Below are 23,899 nucleotides of genomic sequence, written 5' to 3'. Positions count from 1 at the left end.
TTAACAAAACATCCACTCGAACAGCCACTCACTCATCCATACAGCCACTTACACAACCAATCACTCACCCATACAGCCACTCACGCAGCCACTCACATACTCACTCACCCACCCATACAGCAACGAGCACAGCCACTCACTCATCCATACAGCCACTCACATATTAACTCACCAATACAGCCACTTACACAACCACTCACTTACCCATACAGCTACTCACACACCTACTTATTCACCCGTACTGCCACTCACACACCCACTCACAAACCCATACAGCTACTCACACACCCACTCACACACAGATAAAAACAGTCACACAGCCACTCACATAATATATGTTCGAAATAGTATCACTCATTAATACTACACAAAGTATATTAATTTAACTTTTGTAGTACCTTAGCCTATATGTTTAACACTTATAAACTTTTAGAAAACACTCACAATGACTGGTTGATGTCATCAGTGATGTCATTTGAGATGTCATCAGTGATGCCATCAGTGATGTCACTGACCATGTGATGAGCGATGTAATATGTGAGGTAATAAGCAGTGCGTTGTAGGGGTGTAAGCTCAGAAAACTATAGATGCTGAATTTCTATGGTTTTGTGTGTGTAAAAAAATGACTCTAACTATAACATCCCTGTAACAGTTGGCTTTTTCACAGAATATATATATGTATGTGTGTGTGTGTGTGCACTAAAAAAAGCTGACATTATAGTTAGGTCTTATCATAATATTTTATTTATTTACTTTTATTTATTTATTTAGTTATTGAGTTTTATATAGCAAGAACAAGACCCTTTCGGGTATAAGAGTGCTGTACATCAGGAAAGCAAAAATGTAAACATATATTAGTATACATTTGTAAAAGAACAACAAAGTCAATATGAGAATGTGGGATGGCATTCAATATGACCAAACAGAGAGAACGTGGGTAGACATTCAGTAGGACCAAAATGTTTTGTGGAAGGGCAGGCCATGATGGTTAGAGTCTTGGGAGGGTGCATCTTCATTGGGGAAGGAATCTGTTCATTAATGGTAAAATCTAACATACAAAAAAAGAATGCTGAAATTCACCTTTTATGCTTTACTGACGTAACTATAACTTGTGCCTCCACCATATACTTCTTATGACCTCACATATTAAATCACTCATGACATTTAGAATTACATCATTGCTGACATCACTGATCACATTACAGATAACATCATCTAAGCTATTGCTCCACAAATAGAAACCGTGTAGTATTTGAGAGAAGCCTCATTCAGTATGGTAAATGTTACATGGTGTACACTTTAGCTACCAATAAAGTTTTCAAAGTTAAAGTGACGTTATAGTCAGGTAATGTTATAACATTTTAACTTACAGTTAAAAAAACCCTATGAAATAAAATGAACAAGTAAAGGCAAAAATAAGTCTATAATTAGGCACTGCAATAGTATAAAAACTGTTTTTTAAAAACGAACAGAAGAGTTTCAGTGTAATGTAGACCTTTAGGTATTTGAATTTATGCTTGGCCTCGTGAAAAGTGGTCATTGCCGGAATGCGATCTTTGATTATTTGTGGCAATATCACACCCAGTAGCTCGGCTTTTATCCAAGACCCTGAACCCCAGAAAGTCTCCCAAAGTGCTCTGTCACATCTAGGACCTGTGGAACAGAGGTTTGCAGTTCCTCAATAAAATAATTTGTGCAAATACATAGATCTAATAAGGGCAGGTAGAGGTCAAAGGACTATTGTGAACAACAGAAGGGACATGAGGCATCCCTGATGAGTTTGTCCAAGTAAGGGAATTGACATTGTATTCTTTCCATTGACTAATATTGTAGCTCCCAGACTTTTATAATTGGCCTCTATCCAAGTCAGCATGTGTGTTGGCCCAAGACTAATTCCTTGAAGTCCTGGTGAAGAAAAAGCCAACTCACTTGGATGAATGTTTTTTTAGCATCTAATGACAGAATAGCATTAGGCAGTTCCCACCCCGGAATTGTTTGATATGATATTTAATGTGACTCCAGAGGAACAAATCTAGATGCAGGACACATATGAAACACTAGGGAGCAACACAGAAAGAAGAAGGGTGGGAGGGCGAAGGAAGTTTTGAAAGTTGAACAATTTTTCTTTGGTTCTATACATTTGATTGGCAGCAATGTGCCATGTCATGCCCAATGTGACAGAGGTACTGTTATTAATAAATATAAGATGCAAGTTGATCATTGTAAAAACACAATAAAATCTGTTTTATATAAAGGAGGGAGTTCCCACAATTCGCTTTTCAAGAAGTTTCAGTACCAGTAACATTAGCCCTCACAGCCTCTGAGGTGCAGGGGGATCGAACTCCGAGGGGTCCCCTCCGGCACTGTGCAGGAGCAGTGGGATCCTGGCCTGAAAGCTCCTGACAGGATCGGGGGGGCTATGTACTTTGCAGGGGGGCCCCCTCAAATTTCATTGTGTCACTGTGCAGTACCCTCCGTTTGTTATTTTGTACCTGTCGATTGGAGGTGAACCCCTATTGTTCCAGGTGCATTAGGTAAGGCAAGTAAGGCTTACATTTATTTGCCAAAATTTTGGTAACGTTTTTGATGTCTGAATTTAAAAGCACTATGGGCCTATACACCTCACACAAGTCCACTAGCTTGCCAGCTTTGTGAATAAGTGTTATATGGACCTCCATCATTGTGGAGAGGAAGAATTAAACATCTCTATAAGATGCAGGATTAATTCTGACAGAAAGTGTTTATAGAACCTATCAGTCGGTCCATCGGGCCCGGGAACCCTTATTGGGATGGAGGTCGAGATCAGTTTCAGGACCTCTTCTGGTGTAATCAGTGTCTGTAGGGCATTGATCAGTTTCAAGACCTCTTCTGATGTAATCAGTGCTTCTAAAGCATTAATAAGTTTCAGGATCTCTTCTGATGTAATCAGTGTTTCTAGGGCATTGATCGGTTTCAGATCAGTTTCAGGACCTCTTCTAATGTAATCAGTGCATCTAAGGCATCAATCGGTTTCAGCTTTACTGATGTAATCAGTGCATCTAGAGCATTAATCGGTTTCAGGATCTCTTCTGATGTAATCAGGGTCTCTAGGGCATTGATAGGTTTCAGGACCTCTTCTGGTGTAATCAGTGCCTCTAGGGAATCGATCGGTTTCATGACCTCTTCGGATGTTATCAGTGCCTCTCGGCCATTGATCGGTTTCAGGACATCTTCTGATGCAAACAATGCCTCTAAGGCATTGATCGGTTCCAGGACCTCTTCTGATGTACTCAGTGCCACTAGGACATTGATCAGTTTCTGGACCTCTCCTGATGTAATCAGTGCCTCTAGGGCATCGATCGGTTTCAGATCGGTTTCAGGGCCTCTTCTGATGTAATCAGTGCCTCTAGGGCATTGATCGGTTTCAGGACCTCTCCTGATGTATTTAGTGCCTCTATGGCATTGATTGTTTTCTGGACCTCTTCTGATGTAATCAGTTCCTCTAGGGCATCGATCGGTTTCAGATCGGTTTCAGGGCCTCTTCTGATGTGATCAGTGTTTATAGAGCATCAATCGGTTTCAGGACCTCTCCTGATGTATTCAGTGCCTCTAGGGTATTGATAGTTTTTTGGACCTCTTCTGATCTAATCAGTGCCTCTAGGGAATCGATCGGTTTCATGACCTCTTCTGATGTAATCAGTGCATCTGGGGCATTGATCGGTTTCAGGACCTCTCCTGATGTATTCAGTGCCTCTAGGGCATTGATCGTTTTCTGGACCTCTTCTGATGTAATCAGTGCCTCTAGGGCATCGACGGGATTCAGGTACTCTTCTGGTGTAATCAGTATCTCTAGGGCATCGACCAGTTTCATTACCACTTCTGATGTAATCAGTGCCTCTAGGGAATCGATCGGTTTCAGGACCTCTTCTGAGTTAATCAATGCCTCTAAGGCATTGATCGGTTTCAGGATCTCTTCTGATGTACTCAGTGCCGCTAGGACATTCATCGGTTTCTGGACCTCTTCTGATGTAATCAGTGCCGCTAGGGCATTGATCGGTTTTAGATTGGTTTCAGGGCCTCGTCTGATGTAATCAGTGCCTCTAGGGCATAGTTTGGTTTCAGGACCTCTCCTGATGTATTCAGTGCCTCTAGGGCATTGATCGTTTTCTGGACCTATTTTGATGTAATCAGTGCCTCTAGGGCATCGACGGGATTCAGGAACTCTTCTGGTGTAACCAGTATCTCTAGGGCATCGACCAGTTTCATTACCACTTCTGATGCAATCAGTGCCTCTAGGGCATCGATCGGTTTCAGGACCTCTTCTGAGTTAATCAGTGCCTCTAGGGCGTTGATCGGTTTCAGGACCTTTTCTGATGTATTCAGTGCCTCTAGGGTATTGATCAGTTTCAGATTGGTTTCAGGATCTCTTCTGATGTAATCAGTGCCTCTAGGGCATTGATCAGTTTATGGACTTCTTCTGATGTAATCAGTGCCTCTAAGGCATCTATCGGTTTCATTACCTCTTCTGATGTAATCAGTGCCTCCAGGGCATCGATCGGTTTCAGAACCTCTTATGAGTTATTCAGTGCCTCTCGGGCTTTGATCAATTTCAGGACTTCTTCTGATGTATTCAGAGCCTCTAGGACATCGATCGGTTTCAGCTAAGTTTCAGTACCTCTTCTGATGTAATCAGTGCCTCTAGAGCATCGATCTGTTTCAAAACACACAGGCCAAAACATCGAAAGAAAACCCCAAGTCACCAATATCATCTGATGAATTCTCCTCCTTTTTCGCTGACAAAATCACATCTTTAGGAAACAAACTTAGATCCGCTACTTACTCTCAACCCCTGCCAGATCTTCATCCTCCCTCCGTGCCGCCTCCTCAGGCTTCACCCAAAAACCAAGCACACTGGACCGACTTCAAAATCTACGACGACCACCCCGTCTCAAAAATTCTCTCCACCTTAAACCCGAACAACCACTTTAATGACCCACTCCCATCTAACTGCCTAACTGCTGCCTCCCAATCCATCATTCCAAGCTGGACTGCAATAATTAACGCCTCCCTGCTTCCGGGATCCATATCCGACTCTCTGAAAGCTGGCCAAGTCATCCCCATTTAAAAAAAACTGTTGCTGGATCCTGCCTCCCCTGACAACTTCAGACCTATTTCTAACATCCCACTCTTAGCTAAAGTTCTAGAGAAATGTGTGCAACAGCATCTGAGCCAACACATCACCAACTTCAACCTACTAGATGATTTCCAATTCGGTTTCAGGCCAGGGCACAGCACGGAAACCACCATTCTCCATATAGTTGATGATGCCCTTCAAGCACTTGACCAAGTCAAAACCTGTCTCCTAACCCCACTAGATCTGTCCTCGGCCTTCGACACGGTCAACCATGAGAAATAACTTGAACGCCTCACACTCAGGATTGGAATGGATGGCTCTGTTCTTGAATGGTTTAGGTCCTTCCTCCACAACCGATCACAGAGATTCCTTATTAACGGTAACCTGTCTGCTCACTCCCCGGTCACGGTTGGGGTCCCCCAAGGGTCAACCTTGTCCCCCACCCTCTTCAACCTTTACCTAGAACCGCTTGCCGAAGTACTACACACCACAAATATCTCATACCACATCAAGATCTCCTCTCTCGAGGAGATTCTTTCCATGAACTAAGCCTTGAAATTGACTGTCCAATGGCTTTCCTCCAATCAACTCAAACTTAACGCAAAGAAGACAGAATTTCTTCTAATTTCCCCACCCAAAACCAACCCAGAGACTCCGGTATGGATTAAGGACATCACAGCCTTAAACTGCCCTCCGACCATTGTGGACTCGGCCAAATCCCTTGGAATGACCCTGGACTGCAACTTGAACATGCGGGACCACATCAACTCGATGGCCAATCAGCCAGATTCCACCTGAGCTATCTAAGTAAACTGAAACCCTTTCTTGATACTCCCTACCTAAAAATGGCAGTTCAAGCACCAGTCCTCTCTAGACTGGATATGGCTTTTCTACCCTCTCGGGTTTACCCAAGATCTCCCTGGCACCTTTAAAAGCCTGCCTTAACGCGCCCGCTAGGCTACTCACAGGCTCAAGGAAGTTCGATCACATTCCTCCACATCTAAAAGCTCTGAACTGGCTTCCTCTACAGGCCAGAATCCAACTCAAAAAGGCATGTATCACGCACAAGGCATTATACTCAAACTCCCCTGCATATCTTGCCCAGAAACTCGTGATATCCAGAGGAACCAGAAACTTGCGGTCCTCCAGAGACCTCTTGCTCCAACCTGCACGTTTTTGGAAAAAGAAAACTTACAATTGGGCTTTCTCTGGGGCCGCACCAGGAATATGGAACTCACTCGCGCCCGCTATTAGAAGAATCCCTTGTCTGGCTCGCTTCAAAAAGGATGCCTTCCTAATGGGCAAATTCCTCGCCTAAACTTTGTCTCTATTTCACACAGAGACCTTGTTCTATTTCCTCCCTAATGCATCCCCTGGAGTACACAGACACTATCCTCCTGGCACCTCCGGGCACCCCTACAAGGACCTAGGGACCCTCGTTTCTCGTTAAATGTAAATTTAAATTGTATTTTGTCCCTTTTTATCCCTTTGAATCCAGCCCACCACCCGCCCCCCTCCAAGTCTTTTGTATACTACTGCTTGATTCCTGTAAAGCGCTCTGATACCCTAAAGGGTCATGTTCGCACTCTATAAAACTCAAAAATAAATAAATAAAAAAGGCCTCTTCTGATGTAATCAGTGCCTCTAGGGCATTGATCGGTTTCTGGGCCCCTTCTGATGTAATAAGTGCCTCTAGGGCATCAATCGGTTTCAGGAACTCTTCTGATGTAATCAGTGCCTCTAGGACATCGATCGGTTTCAGGACCTCTTCTAGTGTAATCAGTGCCTCTAGGACATTGATCAGTTTCATTACCTCTTCTGATGTAATCAGTGCCTCCAGGGCATCAATCAGTTTCAGGACCTCTTCTGAGTTAATCAGTGACTCTAGGGCATTGATCGGTTTCAGGACTTCTTCTGATGTAATCAGTGCCTCTAGGGCCTCAATTGGTTTTAGGAACTCTTCTGGTGTAATCAGTGCCTCTAGGGCATCGATCTTTTTCATTACCTCTTCTGATGTAATAAGTGCCTCTAGTGCATCAATCAGTATCAGGACTTTTCCTGTAGTAATCACAGCCACTAGGGCATTGATCGGTTTCAGGGCCTCTTCAGATGTAATCAGTGCCTCTAGAGCATTGATCGGTTTCAGGACCTCTCCTGATGTAATCAGTGCTTCTAGGGCATTGATCAGTTTCAGCTAGGTTTTAGGACCTCTTCTGATGTATTCAGTGCCTCCAGGGCATCAATCAGTTTCATTACCTCTTCTGATGTAATCAGTGTCTCTAAGGCATTGATCGGTTTCAGTACCTCTTCTGAGTTAATCAGTGCCTCTAGGGCGTTGATCGATTTCAGGACTTCTTCTGCTGTATTCAGTGCCTCTAAGGAATCTATCGGTTTCAGGACCTCTTCTGATGTAATCAGTGCCTCTAGGGCATCGATCGGTTTCAGGACCTCTTCTGAGTTAATCAGTGCCTCTAGGGCATTGATCAATTTCAGGACTTCTGCTGATTTAATCAGTGCCTCTAGAGCATCAATTGGTTTCAGATTGTTTTCAGAACCTCTTCTAATTTAATCAGTGCCTTCAAGGCATCAATCTTTTTCATTACCTCTTCTGATGTAATCAGTGCTTCTAGGGCATTGATCGGTTTCAGATCAGTATCAGAACCTTTTCTGGTGTAATCAGTGCTTCTAGGACATCGATCTGTTTCAGATCGGTTTCAAGACCTCTTCTGGGGAAAAATGGCAGATGTGGCCCACACACGTAGTTGCTAGCGCCTGTGGCTCACCCGATGCTCTTCCCACTTCCGGCTCCAAGCTCCAGCTTCCGGTCTTCCACGAGCATCTGATGGCGTTGGACGCTTGCTCCTAACAGTGAGGATGGGGAGAAAAAGTATTTTTTGCTGTCTGCTGCCCGCAGAATTCTGCTGCTGAGACCCGCCAAGTCCCGCTGAGCTCCGGTGAAGCCCTCTGTCACATATTATCCTAGCTTCGAGGACGAGGTTGGTTGAGCATAGACGAGTTTGCTTTCACTTCTTGCTTCACTGCCCGCACCAACCCCTGGCTCCAACGTGCTACACGGCCTCACAGCTATACAGCTGCACCACCATGCTAAAGCGATCGACCCCCACTGATGCTCTGTAATATACTGTATACATGTCTTTGATAGCTTTGTCAGTATGTATTTCAGTATGTTTTTCTTTACGTGCTGCTCAATGTATTCACAAGCTCACATTCTGTTGGTGAGCTCGTGTTCCTTCAACATTCTGTAACTTGCATGCACGTGGTTCATGTTACACGCGCATGCTATGTGATTATCTTTTAAAATAAGCATTTCTTGAAGATGTATCCCCGTGCGTTCAACATCCTTTCTGAACTATGAACGGTATCAGGAGACAGTTGCCGTTCATACTTCAGAGAGGAAGGACGCACTCCAGTGGTGTGATTGCTGCAACTTTAATAAACCTTCAACATCAACTTTGTTCCTGTTTACATTGGATTATTCTTCATTATTGATAAGGATTTACACGTTTCATTTGGCGACGAGTTACTTATCTTCAAATTGTCAACACCACAACGACTTGTGCATCCTATCGTCATTCTTTCAGAGGATTAATCCTGCCTTTGTTCAAGCTACCATCAAAAGGCATTTCCTTTCGCTTCCTTCGTCCCGCTAAGGAAACTCTCTTTCAAATCCAGTATCAGAATCAAAAGACGAGTTTCCGGATTAGCGAAGGATCATCCTCTCAAGTGATACACCTCCGTCACGGTGAGCTACGCCTTTTCCTGCTTAATAAGAGGAGCTTTTTGATTGGTCCGCATAGCAACTCCCCGTTGTTACTCTAAACGCGCACCGTGATTGGCTTCAGGCGCGTGTGCTTATTTTATACATGTACGCGGAACAAAATTGAACTTTGCTCCTTTTAAACGCGCACCGCTATTGGCCTCACGTGCGTGTGTTGTTTTCAACCAGTAACGGAGTAAGGAAGCTCACCAGGGACTCGCTTTTAAGTAAAGTACGTTTTTTATATACGCTCCACACGTGTGCAACTTTATTCTTGTATGTGAACAAGACAAAATTTAGATGAGCGTTTTATTACATCCCTGATTTAAACAGCATTTTTAATAGCACAATTTATGTACATTGTCAATGGCCTCTCAGCAAATATGTCAGTTGGATCAGTTTCTCCCAAGACAAGGAAAGCCAAAAGAGCCTTGGAAACTCTGGTTTAAATCCTTTGAAAATTATCTGGTGGCTATAGATGCTGAGGAATATTCACCCAAACTTGCAATTCTTTACAGCTTTCTGGACAGTGCTGGCCGTGAAACTTTTGACAATTTACCTGTTACCATCCCACCACAAGGTGAAGGAGATGGATGGAACGTTTACACTGATGCTGTCAACAGATTGAACAAAATGTTTTTAGAGCAACCAAGTGTGATGCTTGAGAGATTTAACTTTATGAAAAGAAAGCAGAATTCAGATGAATCCATTGAAGATTACATATCAGTTTTAAGAAACTTAGCTGCGAATTGTAACTTTGGGACTGAACTAGATTCGTACATAAGAGATCAGTTTGTTTACAGCTGTTTTCACAAAAAGATTCAGGAACGTCTTCTCAGCTGCAGAGATCCTTCTTTAGCTGAGGTTATTGACATTGCAAAAGGAATTGAGAGATCTATTATAACGTCAAAATGTTTAAGCAATGACAATGTTTCACCTGTCAACATGATTCAAAATGATCCTCACATTAACAATATTTCTTACAGGCCAAAATTTGTAAAATCTTTTTCACAAAAGCAGGTCAAAACGAACTCTTTTTGTTTTAGGTGTGGTTCGAAATCACATTTAGGTGATAGTCCTATTTGTATGGCACTAGGTAAGAAATGTACTAAATGTGGGAAAATGGGTCATTTTTATACGGTATGTAGAAGCAAGAAAATGGTCAGGGTCAGTAATCTTGACACTGATGTGAGTTCTAGAAATGTTAATGTTGAATCTATTCAGTTACTTGATGATAATCTTGAAAGACTTATGCTTTCTATTGATTCTCAAGATTTGACTTTTCCCATCCCGAAAGTTAAGGAACCATTATGTGAAGTCATTATTGGAGATGTTAAGGTTGATATGATGGCTGACTCTGGAGCACCAGTCACTATTGTTTCGGACACTCTTTTGGAAGAGTGATGGCCTTTCAAGAAACCGTTACTAGCATTAGTCATTATTCCAAAAGCATATGGTGGTCATATAATTGACATGCTTGGGTATTTTATGGAATTCATTACTTGTTTAGATCGCAAAGTTTTTACCAAAGTATATGTAGCTCCTAAAGGGAAGAATATTATTGGATGGCAGGATTTAGCTAGGATGGGCTTGAAACTAGTTCCTGGCTCTGAAAATCCTATTCAAATTAATAATGAAATCTCTATCGCTTCTATTCATGGTATTAATTCTAATAATTCGCTTGATTTTTACAAATATTCCTGAAACTATATTCACAGAATTTCCTGAGGTGTTCACCCCAAACATTGGTAAAATCAAAAAAGTAGAGCACGTCATCAAGCTAAAAGAAAATGCTATACCAATTTCTCATAAAGCTAGACCAGTTCCATTAACTGTTAGAGATGACCTTAAAATATTACTAGATAAACTGGTCAAAGAAGGTATTATTCAACCTACAGAATCTTCAGAATGGGGTTAGTCCAATTGTAATAGTACGAAAAAAGGACAATTCAATTTGTCTGTGTGCTGACTTGCGCACACTTAACAAGAATATTATAGTGGATTGTCATCCTTTACCAAAAATTCAGGATTTTTTTATCCAACATAGCTGGTGCAACCTGTTTTACCATTCTGGACTTAAGGTCAGCGTATCATCAAATGCCATTATCTAGATCGTCCACTGACCTTACCACATTTGTAACACCTTTTGGTGCATTTAAATATCTTAGACTGCCTTTTGGCTTAGCCTCAGCGGCAAGTGTATTTCAAAGATTTATGGATCACATGTTAAAGGGTATTGAGTCAGCCCAAGCCTATCAGGACGATGTTTTAATTTTTTCAAAAAATAAGTTTGAGCACATATCTACCCTCAGGAAAGTTCTTAATAAATTCAAAGAGTATGGAGTTACTTTAGGTACCGATGAATGTACATTTATGGATGAATCCCTTGACTACTTAGGGGACACTATTTCTGCTTCAGGAATCAAGCCTAAGTTTTCCCTCACTCAAGCTATTGATGAAGTTGCGGTACCCAAAAATAAAGATCTGTTAAGGTCATTTTTGGGCATGACAGAATACTACTCAAAGTTAATTTCAAATTATGCTCAGGTTGTGCAACCCCTACGTGTTTTGTTAAAAAAAAAAACGCATGGTTTGCGTGGGGGACTGAAGCACAACAAGCTTTTGAATTAATTAAAAAACTCATTATTCAAGCTCCTGCTCTTTCTCCATTCTCACCTGGTGAAAAGTGTACTTTATCTGTTGATGCGAGTCAAAATGGCTTAGGGTCTGTTCTCTGTCAATGGGTCAATGGCAAGGAAAATACAGTTGCTTTTTCTTCCAGATCTCTCTCTATTGCAGAGTCAAACTACAGTGCAATTGAGAGAGAAGCTCTTGCTTGTACATGGGCTGTGGAAAAATTTAAAACTTTCATTTGGGGTACTCAAATAGAAACTTTTTCTGATCACAAGCCATTAATACATCTACTAAATGGAAATGGGACAGGAAAAGCTTCCTCTAGACTTGTTCGTTTATTGTCACGCTTACACGAATATAACTTTGTTATAAAACACATACCTGGTGGTCGTAACGCAAGAGCGGATTGCCTTTCCAGGTTATCATTAAAAGTTAACTCTTCATATTCTAGATTTGATGATGTAGAATGTGTGGTAGCTTCCGTTGAGGATTTCGTCAATGACTTGCCTCATATTACTCAAGATGATTGGGTGAAAGCGTCTGGGGAAGATTCCATTCTTTTGGCAGTAAAAAACATGATCGTGTCAGATTGGCCTAAAGAACGTTCTCTTCCCTCTCCTTTAAAATCCTTTGCACAGATTAATCAAGAACTTTCCCTAGTTGAAGGTTTGGTCATGCGTGGTGAGCTCGTAGTCCCTCCAACATCTTTGCGAAAGAAAATCTTCAAAATAGCACATGAAGGGCATTTGGGTATAGGTGCTACCTCAAGCAGGTTGAAAGAAAATTTTTGGTGGCCTGGTTTAGACTCAGATGTTACCAAGTGGATAAATTCTTGTGCAACTTGTCTAGTATCTGATAAACACTGGAAAACGGTAAAAACACCTTTGCATAATGTTCCAGTTCCAGAAGAGGCATGGACAAAATTAGCTTTGGATTTTGCTGGACCATTCGAAGTACTCTCTAATGACAGAAAATACATATTAGTATTAATAGATTATTATTCAAAATGGGTGGAAGTTGAATTTTGTTCTTCTCCTTGCACTTCATCTGTGGTTAATTTTCTCTCTAGAATTTTTCTTTCGGAAGGATTTCCAAGAGAGTTAGTCACAGACAATGGTTCCCACTTTACCTCAAATTTAATGGAAACATTTTTGTCAGCTCAAGCTATTAAACATTTAAAGGTCGCTCTGTATTCTACTTCGGCCAATGGCTTAGATGAACGAATGGATAGATTTATAAAAGAGGGAATACAATCAGCTCTAGCAACTAATATAGCTGTAGACATGTTTTAAAAAAAAAAGATTTGGTCATACCTCACAACTCATTCTTCAACTGGGGTGTCACCCTTTAGACTGCTCAAGAAGAGAGATCCAAATGGGACTCTTTGTCCGTCATGGATTAGTATCTTGAGAAAGAATGATAATTCATGTTTGGCTTGCAAAGACAAACAAAACATGCTTAAAAAAGTTGCAGTTCAACAAGCTATACAAAAGAAAAACTTCGACACGAGAGCTTGTAACTATGCTAATGATTTTATAATTTGGGACTGGGTCATGATCAAATCTCCTAAGAAAGTCAAGAAGGGTTTTTTAAAACTATCTCTTCCTGTACAAATTCTCAAATTATCTAAAGCAGTGTTTCCCAAACTGTGGTCCGGGGACCCCCAGGGGTCCCTGACACTTTCCCAGGGGTCCGCAGGCAGCAGTTTAAAAAGCACTGCACTTGTATAATTAGCAGTTTTCCAGCAACAATAAAAGTGCCCAGATAACACCAGTGATTAATGTACCTGCTGGAGAGAGATGAGAGTTTTGTCCTGTGGCAGCTTTGAGTTACCTAATGTAGCACAGAGGGTTAATATGCCTATTGCAAAGAACGTGTACTGTGCATTTTAAATAGCAGTATTTTATGTGCATAGGCGAGTGGGTTACTGCTTTTGTCACAAAGAATATTTTGTTACTCTGCAGTACATAAGTGACAACCGTAATCTAGCACAGTGACCTATAAACTGTCATCAAAGTGCTGCGAGCAAACTGAATGGTACAAGTTAGTAACTTATGTTTTTTCCCTGTCTTTCATTATCCCGATGCTGCTAAAAAGGTTTATTAGGGTGGAAATACATTTTTATTGTTAAAGTCAATGCTAACCACTGTCTTATGTTCTGAATCCCGAGTTTTTTGTGCTTCTCGAGACCATGCACTCTTTAAAAATGCCTACCAGTATAAATGACATGTGAATCCTACACCCTGTAGTCCCCTTTGCCTTATGAAACATTTTCTATACACTGATTTACACTTATGATTAATTGTCTCTATATGTGTGTGATGTAAAATGATAAACGTGTTGTAGACTGCACCATTGTTTCCTAAATTTCTTTGGGGGAAGAGCCTCCCAAAGCCCCCTTTGTAGTGGTCAGGCACACTCAATGCACTTGGTGTGCACCGTATGGGGACTGGTCTGAAAACATTTGCCAGGGCTGCTTTGGGTTTCCAGTCTGGCCCTGGCAGGAGTAGGAGCCTCGTACTGCGAAATAAAACCAACCATTTAAAAGTTAGTCACAGATATGCAACACCAACCTTCCCATTTAAATGTTAGTTTGCAAATTCTTTCAATATAAAATACTAAGGGGGATATTTACAAAAGAAGTGGTGGAGCGTGTCGTTAGCCTCTGTGGCTTAACGACACGCGCCGCCATTCAGAAACACAGGGCTGCACCATATTTACAAGAATATGGTGCAGCCCTACATTTTGCCCTGTGCTGGTGCTACACTTAGCAGTGTAGCGCCAACGCAGGCACCCTTGCAACACAGTGCAAGAGTGTCTGTGTGCATGGGAAGATTGTTTATGTAAAGGAAGGTCCCCCCTTCCTGCACATAAACAATCTTGAAATGGGGTTTTGTCACTTGTGTGTGTGCTGCTTAATGCAGCACACATGGAAGTTACAAAGTGCCATTTTTTTAATGATTGTTTATGTGCAGGAAGGGTCACCTTCCTGAACATAAACAATCCAAGGCGTTTTGCTTTTTCCATGTGTGCTGCACAAGGCAGCACACATGGAAAAAGCAAAAATGAGGAGAAATAAAGCATTCCTCCTCGTTTCACCAAGTTAAGACCTGGTTTTCCCTGGTGTTAATTTTGGCGCTGCCTCTTATTTACACTGCCCATGTGAATAGGGGGCAGCATCAAAATCAATGGGTTGTGCGGTGGAATGCCCACTGCAAAGCCCACTACCCACCCCTTTCACGCTAAGCATTGCGCGAAAGGGGGCCTTATTTACAAGGCAGCGTTAAGCCATATTAAGTGGCTTACCGCTGCCTTATAAATAAGGCGAAGCCCCTATCGACACGCGAACGTTACAAAAAGTGATGTTTCCATGGTGGTAGGGGTTTGTAAATATGCGCCTAAAATCCTTAGTATTTCGAGTATTTGTTTTGTGTGCACACGTGTTTATTTTTTTCGAATTACTGTTTTAACGTTTGAAATTTAAATCATACAAATTGCTTGGGGGTCCCCGAGTTCCAGTGGTGACTCAGTGGGGTCCTCAGGAGTCAAAAGTTTGGGAACCACTGATCTAAAGGTTCTGTGTTTCTTGGTCATAAAGGTTGGTGGAGTAAGAGAATGTTAATCAAATTAACTCCACATCAAGCAAGTGAAATTTTACTTAAAAAAAGAAATGTTCTTCAAGATGATTTACATTTTTCATACTTTTTAGATGGTTCTATCTCACCAGACTCTTTAATGTCGTTCAGCAATGATTTTACAGGAGATTCTGTATCAAGATCTTCATTTCCTATTGACACTCAAAATGTTGTTACTCCTACGTCTGCTGAACCTAGTTCCACAAGACCTATTCGTAATTGTACATTTTCCTCAAAATACGAAGATTTTTATTTTCATTAACATCAATTTTGTTTTTCATTGTGAAAGGAGAAGGGTGATGTAATATACTGTATACATGTCTTTGATAGCTTTGTCAGTATGTATTTCAGTATGTTTTCCTTTACGTGCTGCTCAATGTATTCACGAGCTCACATTCTGTTGGTGAGCTTGTGTTCCTTCAACATTCTGTAACTTGCGTGCACGTGGTTCATGTTACGCGCGCATGCTATGTGATTATCTTTTAAAATAAGCATTTCTTGAAGCTGCATCCCCGTGCGTTCAAACTCCTTTCTGAACTATGAACGGTATCGGGAGACAGTTGCCGTGCACACTTCAGAGAGGAAGGACGCACTCCAGTGGTGTGATTGCTGTAACTTTAATAAACCTTCAACATCAACTTTGTTCCTGTTTACATTGGATTATTCTTCATTATTGATAAGGATTTACACGTTTCATGCTCCCAGCTCGCGGTGCGAGGCCTTGCCCTACCGCCCCCAGGGCATATAAGAGTTCCAGCACTGGGTTTGGCTTTGACCGGCGACTTTGTCACTGCTGCTCCCATCCTGCGTGTGCCGAGAGCGGGGCAAATCCTCAGGGCCCTCCTCCCTCCTTCTCCCTTCCTCCTCCTATTACAGGCAGAGGAAGCCCGGAGGTGAGGAAGGGGCGTTGAGCGGAATCAAGTGGCGGCAATAAATACTACTATACTCAACAGCTGATAAAGAGACTGTGAGAGACTCTGGGACTGTGACATACCTTGGAAGGCTGCCAAGGAAGCAATTAAGAGGCAATATAGGGGCAATTAAGTGGCAATTAAGTGGCAATTAAGTGAAAAAGGTGGAGCAATGGAGGAAAGCGCAAGGATACAGAGGTACTGCGATTGTAGACACTGGAGGGGGAACACTTACTGGTAAACCTTAGTGGAAAAACAGCAGAGATAGCAGGCTCAGCACCAGACAGCATACTTTATATCTCCTCTGTCATCCTCAAATATAGTACTGATATTGTGCGACTACTGCGTTACTGAACTCTACTACTTACAGACGGAAACTGTTCTAAGGTGGTTATTAATTAACTAGTAACTAATACTTGTTAGCTTCCTATAGTCTGCCCCCATAGGGGTGTTCTTGCACTTTGGGTTCATTAGCGGCTGTGCCCCTGTCTGCATTTAAAACAAAATGCGCACAAAACTACCCATCCGGGTGAAAAAAAGGAAACATCAGAGATGTCAGGACAAGCAACCACACCCTCTCCGGCCCCAAGAGGAGTAAGAAGAGGACAGAGAACTACACAACAGAGAATGGTTTTAAAGGCCAAGGCCCTAGCAGAATGACTATACGGATCCTATCGACCCCAAAGATCCATCGGGCAATGAAGAGGACATATCGGATCTGGAAACGGAAAATGGTTCACCAGATGGTCAGATAGAGGCGCACAGAGGTATATCTCCAAATACAAGAGACTTGTGATGCGAATAGTGAGGCTCACTCAGCCCAAAGCAATATCCTCTCTTTTGCAAACCACCAAATCATCAGGCTGTGAGCAAACCTAGAGATACATCACAATGAAGTTGAAGATAAAGATGACCCTAGCCTGGTAGCACAAGATGTGACAAACCGCCCACAAGATACCTCTGCAGTCGCTCCTCCCCTTCAAAGTACCCTAGGGATAAAGGATCTTTCACTGGCTGCGCTAAGCGAAGGGCGAGCCAGTACTGAAAATGCAGTGGAATCAGTATCTGAGACTTCAAGAGAAGGCCTGAGAGGAGAAGAAGCTTCAATCCAAAAAATACTATTAACTATACTGAACGAGATCAGGGATTTTAAAGCTTTCCAGGTAGTAAGATTGCTCAGCTCCATGTAAGACCAGCTAAACTCGAAGAGAATACATCAAACATACAGAAAAGATTAGAAGAGGCCGAAACTCGAATTTCAGACCTGGAGGACAAACTCTCTGCTGTAAATCAAGACATGGCAGCTCTGAGTAGAAGTAAAAGTCTAGTAGAGCAGAAACTTCAGGACTTAGAAAACTACAGTCGACGCTCAAATCTGCGGCTAGTGGGAATCCCGGAAGGATCAGAAAGTACAGAAATGGTTGAATGGGCTGGGTCATTACTTAGGAAAGTAATGCCAGATTTGCAAGGAGACCTGACAATAACTAGGGCCCATAGGGTCCCAGCACAGAAGCAACCTAATGCTAAATATCGACATACAATATTATTGAACTTTTCGGACTGCAGAATAAAAGACCTCTTCTGATGTTATCAGTGCCTCTAGGGCATCGATCGGTTTCATGACCTCTTCTGATGTAATCAGTGCCTCTAGGGCATCGATCGGTTTCATGACCTCTTCTGATGTAATCAGTGCCTCTAGGGCATCGCTCGGTTTCAGAACCTCATCTGATGTAATCTGTGCCTCTAGGGCATCGATGGGTATCAGATTGGTTTCAGGACCTCTTCTGATATTATCTGTGCCTCTATGGCATCGATCGGTTTTAGGGCCTATTCTGATGTAATCAGTGCCTCCAGAGCATTGATCGGTTTCAAATTGGTTTCAGATCGGTTTCAGGGCCTCTTCTGATATAATCATTGCCTCTAGGGCATCGATCGGTTTCAGGACCTCTACTGGTGTAATCAACGCCTCTAGGGCATCGATCGGTTTCAGGACCTCTACTGGTGTAATCAACGCCTCTAGGGCATCGATCGGTTTCTGGACCTCTTCCGATGTAATAAGTGCCTCTAGGGCCGTGGTACTCATAGTACTGCCCGCGAGCCGCCAGCGGCCCGACAGCCCTTCATTGGCGGCCCGTGGACCTTGCCATGCCGTTTTTACATTGCCAGTCAGGCCGACAGTAAACCCAGTTGACCGCAGCAGCACACGTAGTGAATACGTATTAAATACGTATTCACTATGTATGCACCTGCAGCTATCTTCTGTGTTTACTGCCGGCCTCTGTGACCTCACACATGGCACAGTCGGAAAGCTTCGTAAAAAAACCCTTTAAAAGTCAGCTGTAAGCGTTTTCACAGCTGAGTTTTAAAGGGCCTTTTGGGAAGCTTCTCGTTTTGTGTTGCCAACGACGTCCTCTTCTCCCGCAACCTCTACTCCACCCATAGAGACACACACACAGAGACAGAGAGACACACACACAGACAGACACACACAGACACACACAAAAACAGACACAGAGACTGAGAGAGAGACACAGAGACACGCAGAGACAGACACACAGAGACAGACAGAGAGAGACAGAGAGACAGACACACAGAGAGACAGAGACACACAGAGAGACAGAGACACAGAGAGACAGACAGGCGCACACAGAGACAGAGACACACACACACAGAGACAGAGACACAGACACACAGAGACAGAGAGAGACAGAGACACACAGAGACAGAGACACACAGAGAGACAGAGACACACAGAGACAGACACATGCACACACACAGAGACAGAGATACACCCACACACAGACACACAGAGACAGAGACACACAGAGACAGACACACACACAGACAGACACACACACAGAGACACACAGACAGACACACAGACAGACAGACAGACAGACACACACACAGACACACAGACAGACAGACACACACAGAGACACACACAGACAGAAACACACACACAGAGACACACACGCAGACAGAGAGACACATACACACAGAGACACACACACAGAGACACACACACAGAGGCAGAGAGAGAGAGAGAGACACACACAGAGACACACACAGAGACACACAGAACCAGACGCACACAGACAGAGACGCACACACACACAGACACACACACACAGAGACGCATACACACACAGAGACGCACACACAGAGACGCACACACAGAGACGCACACACAGAGGCACAGAGAGAGAGAGAGACACACACAGAGACACAGACAGAGACACACAGAACCAGACGCACACAGACAGAGACACACACACACAGAGACGCACACACAGAGATGCACACACAGAGACGTACACACAGAGACACACACACAGACAGAGACACACACAGACAGAGACACAGACACAGTGACAGGGACACACAGACAGAGAGAGACAGACAGAGACAGATAGACAGACATGTGTGTGTATGCTGGGTCTGGTCGCTTAGTGGACTAACGCGTCCGTTGCAGTGGCCTGTGTTCGACCTCATGGTCTATCTAGCCCCACCCCCCACTGACCCCGCCCCCACAGATGCAGCCCTCGGCCACAAACCACACTGTAAATTTGACCCCTGAGAGAAAGATTGTGAGTACCCATACTCTAGGGCTTCGATCGGTTTCAGGTTCTCTTCTGATGTTATCAGTGCCTGGAGGCTAGGGTATCGATCGGTTTCAGGACCTCTTCTGATGTTATCAGTGCCTGGAGGCTAGGGTATCGATCGGTTTCAGGACCTCTTCTGATGTTATCAGTGCCTGGAGGCTAGGGTATCGATCGGTTTCAGGACCTCTTCTGATGTTATCTGTGCCTGGAGGCTAGGGTATCGATCGGTTTCAGGACCTCTTCTGATGTTATCGGTGCCTGGAGGCTAGGGTATCGATCGGTTTCAGGACCTCTTCTGATGTTATCAGTGCCTGGAGGCTAGAGTATCGATCGGTTTCAGGACCTCTTCTGATGTTATCAGTGCCTGGAGGCTAGGGCATCGATCGGTTTCAGGACCTCTTCTGATGTTATCTGTGCCTGGAGGCTAGGGCATCGATCGGTTTCAGGACCTCTTCTGATGTTATCTGTGCCTGGAGGCTAGGGTATCGATCGGTTTCAGGACCTCTTCTGATGTTATCTGTGCCTGGAGGTTAGGGTATCGATCGGTTTCAGGACCTCTTCTGATGTTATCTGTGCCTGGAGGCTAGGGCATCGATCGGTTTCAGGACCTCTTCTGGTGTCCTCAGTACCTCTAGGGCATCGATCGGTTTCAGGACCTCTTCTGGTGTCCTCAGTACCTCTAGGGTATCGATCGGTTTCAGGACCTCTTCTGATGTTATCTGTGCCTGGAGGCTAGGGTATCGATCGGTTTCAGGACCTCTTCTGATGTTATCAGTGCCTGGAGGCTAGGGTATCGATCGGTTTCAGGACCTCTTCTGATGTTATCAGTGCCTGGAGGCTAGGGTATCGATCGGTTTCAGGACCTCTTCTGCTGTTATCTGTGCCTGGAGGCTAGGGTATCGATCGGTTTCAGGACCTCTTCTGATGTTATCGGTGCCTGGAGGCTAGGGTATCGATCGGTTTCAGGACCTCTTCTGATGTTATCAGTGCCTGGAGGCTAGGGTATCGATCGGTTTCAGGACCTCTTCTGATGTTATCAGTGCCTGGAGGCTAGGGTATCGATCGGTTCAGGACCTCTTCTGATGTTATCTGTGCCTGGAGACTAGGGCATCGATCGGTTTCAGGACCTCTTCTGATGTTATCTGTGCCTGGAGGCTAGGGCATCGATCGGTTTCAGGACCTCTTCTGATGTTATCTGTGCCTGGAGGCTAGGGTATCGATCGGTTTCAGGACCTCTTCTGATGTTATCTGTGCCTGGAGGCTAGGGTATCGATCGGTTTCAGGACCTCTTCTGATGTTATCAGTGCCTGGAGGCTAGGGTATCGATCGGTTTCAGGACCTCTTCTGATGTTATCAGTGCCTGGAGGCTAGGGCATCGATCGGTTTCAGGACCTCTTCTGATGTTATCTGTGCCTGGAGGCTAGGGCATCGATCGGTTTCAGGACCTCTTCTGATGTTATCTGTGCCTGGAGGCTAGGGTATCGATCGGTTTCAGGACCTCTTCTGATGTTATCTGTGCCTGGAGGCTAGGGTATCGATCAGTTTCAGGACCTCTTCTGATGTTATCTGTGCCTGGAGGCTAGGGCATCGATCGGTTTCAGGACCTCTTCTGGTGTCATCAGTGCCTCTACGGCATCGATCCGTTTCAGGTCCTCTTCTGGTGTCATCAGTACCTCTAGGGCATCGATCGGTTTCAGGACCTCTTCTGGTGTCCTCAGTACCTCTAGGGCATCGATCGGTTTCAGGACCTCTTCTGGTGTCATCAGTGCCTCTAGGGCATCGATCGGTTTCAGGACCTCTTCTGGTGTCATCAGTGCCTCTAGGGCATCGATCGGTTTCAGGACCTCTTCTGGTGTCATCAGTGCCTCTAGGGCATCGATCGGTTTCAGGACCTCTTCTGGTGTCATCAGTACCTCTAGCGCATCCTGTTAGCCTTGGACAGCATCAGGAAGTTGGCAGCATCGGCAAAATTGTCCACCTCTTCCAAATTCATTGGGTCCCCCAAACATAGTGATGAATAGCAGTTTTGTAAATCCCTACAGGCTGCTCTCTCCACTGCCTATCGCAATCTCTCCCCATGCTCTCTCCCTCTCTTAATGACTTCTCTGAAAAATAAGTGCTCGTTTTCCTTAAATGTGTATCACTGATAAACCTTAACCTGAAGTGTTTTCAGAGTTTGTGTTCTTGTCTGTGCAAGAGCACAGGTGTTTTTCAATGTATGAAAGGCATTAACCTGCAAAAAACACATCGAAAACAAATGCTTCTGTGCAAGTCATGTACATGTCTATGAACAATATATATTTGTATTCCAAAAACAAATGTGCATTTTGAAAGTTTAAGAATATGATATTCCCACCTCTGTGGAGACACAAAGTCTCTTTCAGATAAGGCTGTAAATCTCTCCATGAAGAGGAATCTTGTGTTCCAGGTTCATTCCTCACACAGGTGCAGCTCTGTCCAGGGAGACGTCCTCGTCTGTCATGAAGGTTGTCCTGGGAAACTGTACAGAGGAGGGAAAGACAGGTACAGAGGGATGGAGGGAGGGAGAGAGAGACAGGTACAGAGAGATGGAGGGAGGGAGAGAGAGACAGGTACAGAGAGATGGAGGGAGGGTGGATGGAAGGAGAGACAGGTACAGAGGGGTGGAGGGAGGGAGAGAGAGACAGGTACAGAGATGGAGGGAGGGAGAGAGGAAGGAAGGGAGAAGAGACCGGTACGGGGAGATGGAGGGAGGGAGGGAGGAAGGAAGGAGAGACAGGTACAGAGGGATGGAGGGAGGGAGGAAGGAAGGAGAGACAGGTACAGAGGGATGGAGGGAGGTAGAGAGAGACAGGTACAGAGAGATGGAGGGAGGGAGGAAGGAGAGACGGGTACAGAGGGAGGGAGGGAGGAAGGAAGGAGAGACAGGTACAGAGGGATGGAGGGAGGGAGAGAGAGACAGGTACAGAGAGATGGAGGGAGGGAGGAAGGAAGGAGAGACAGGTACAGAGGGATGTAGGGAGGGAGAAAGAGACAGGTGCAGAGCGATGGAGATAGGAAGGAAGGAGAGACAGGCACAGAGGGATGGAGGAAGGGAGAGAGAGATAGGTACAGAGAGATGGAGGGAGGGAGGGAGGGAGGAAGGAAGGAGAGACAGGTACAGAGAGATGGAGGGAGGGAGAGAGAGATAGGTACAGAGAGATGGAGGGAGGGAGGGAGGAAGGAAGGAGAGACAGGTACAGAGGGATGGAGGGAGGGAGAGAGAGATAGGTACAGAGATGGAGGGAGGGAGAAAGGAAGAAGAGACAGGTACAGAGAGATGGAGGGAGGGATGAAAGAAGGAGTGACAGGTACAGAGAGATGGAGGGGGAGATACAGAGAGACAGAGGGGGAGAGAGACAGGTAAATAGAGATAAAGTGAGGGAGGAGGGAAAGAAAGATGAAGATAAATAGTTATAGAGGAAGAGACATAGGAAGCAGAGAGAATGAGAGTGTGAGATTGAGAAAGGACCTATCACTAGTGCAGCAGGTGTAGTAGCACCGGGTCCTAGGGGAGTGAGGGGCTTACTGCCCTGCATTGTAGCTATTTGTTTCCTCTTGACATTCTTGCTGGACCACTGGTATAAATCAGATATGTTAAAAAGTTGCATTCCGTAGGAACAAGAAGAATGCATTTACCATCACAACCCACGTTGAAATCGCCCCTGTGTCAGCAACACCACTGCCCTCACTTTCAGCATCTACTCTCCCACAGTGACGCTCACTAACATGATGAAACTCAGACATACATGAAGGCCAGTCCATGCCACATGATGTCATGTACCACGACATGTTGAAATAAGGGAGGAAAAGCTGTTTTAAGAGAGATAGAGAGAAATAAGTCATTGAAACAGAATGAAAAGCTGTTTACCTGGACGGAGGCACAGAGAGGTTTTCAGAAGAGAGAGCGGAGGATTCTGGGAAGGCCCTGGACCATCTCCAGCCTCATGTTGGAGACCAGCACAGCTCTGCGCCCTGGGGCTGTAGAATACTTCTCTCTCCACTGCAGGGGGATAGAACCAGGAGGGAGCGGAGAGGAGGGAGAGAAAACACATCGGAGTAAGTGAGGAAGGATGGGGTGAATTTATTTTCTGGCCCAAACTGCAGGGCCCTAATTTACTTCACTGACAATAAACAAGAAGTACTTCAGCACTTTCCCCCCTCGAGTAGCGCAATAGCAGGGTGTTAGACATGTTTAGCTTCAA

General features: G+C 44.3%; 1 protein-coding gene across 1 annotated transcript in view; it reads right to left on the bottom strand.

Moving 5' to 3' along the window:
• The window catches only part of LOC146830149 (butyrophilin subfamily 1 member A1-like), a 158,615-nt gene that overhangs the window by 92,784 nt on the left and 41,932 nt on the right, over window positions 1-23,899 (bottom strand). Inside the window, exons 4-5 of the mRNA XM_085604019.1 lie at window positions 23,566-23,697; window positions 22,033-22,176 (exon numbers count right to left, since the gene is read on the bottom strand). Of these exons, the coding sequence (XP_085460145.1) occupies window positions 22,033-22,176; window positions 23,566-23,697 (276 nt within the window). The remainder of the gene's footprint in view (window positions 1-22,032; window positions 22,177-23,565; window positions 23,698-23,899) is intronic.

The sequence above is a fragment of the Triturus cristatus genome, chromosome 5_1 (genome assembly GCF_964204655.1).
Source record: "Triturus cristatus chromosome 5_1, aTriCri1.1, whole genome shotgun sequence".
Lineage (NCBI taxonomy): Eukaryota > Metazoa > Chordata > Amphibia > Caudata > Salamandridae > Triturus > Triturus cristatus.
Note: the sequence above shows the minus strand (reverse complement) of the source record. Positions and strands in the feature narration are given on the sequence as shown.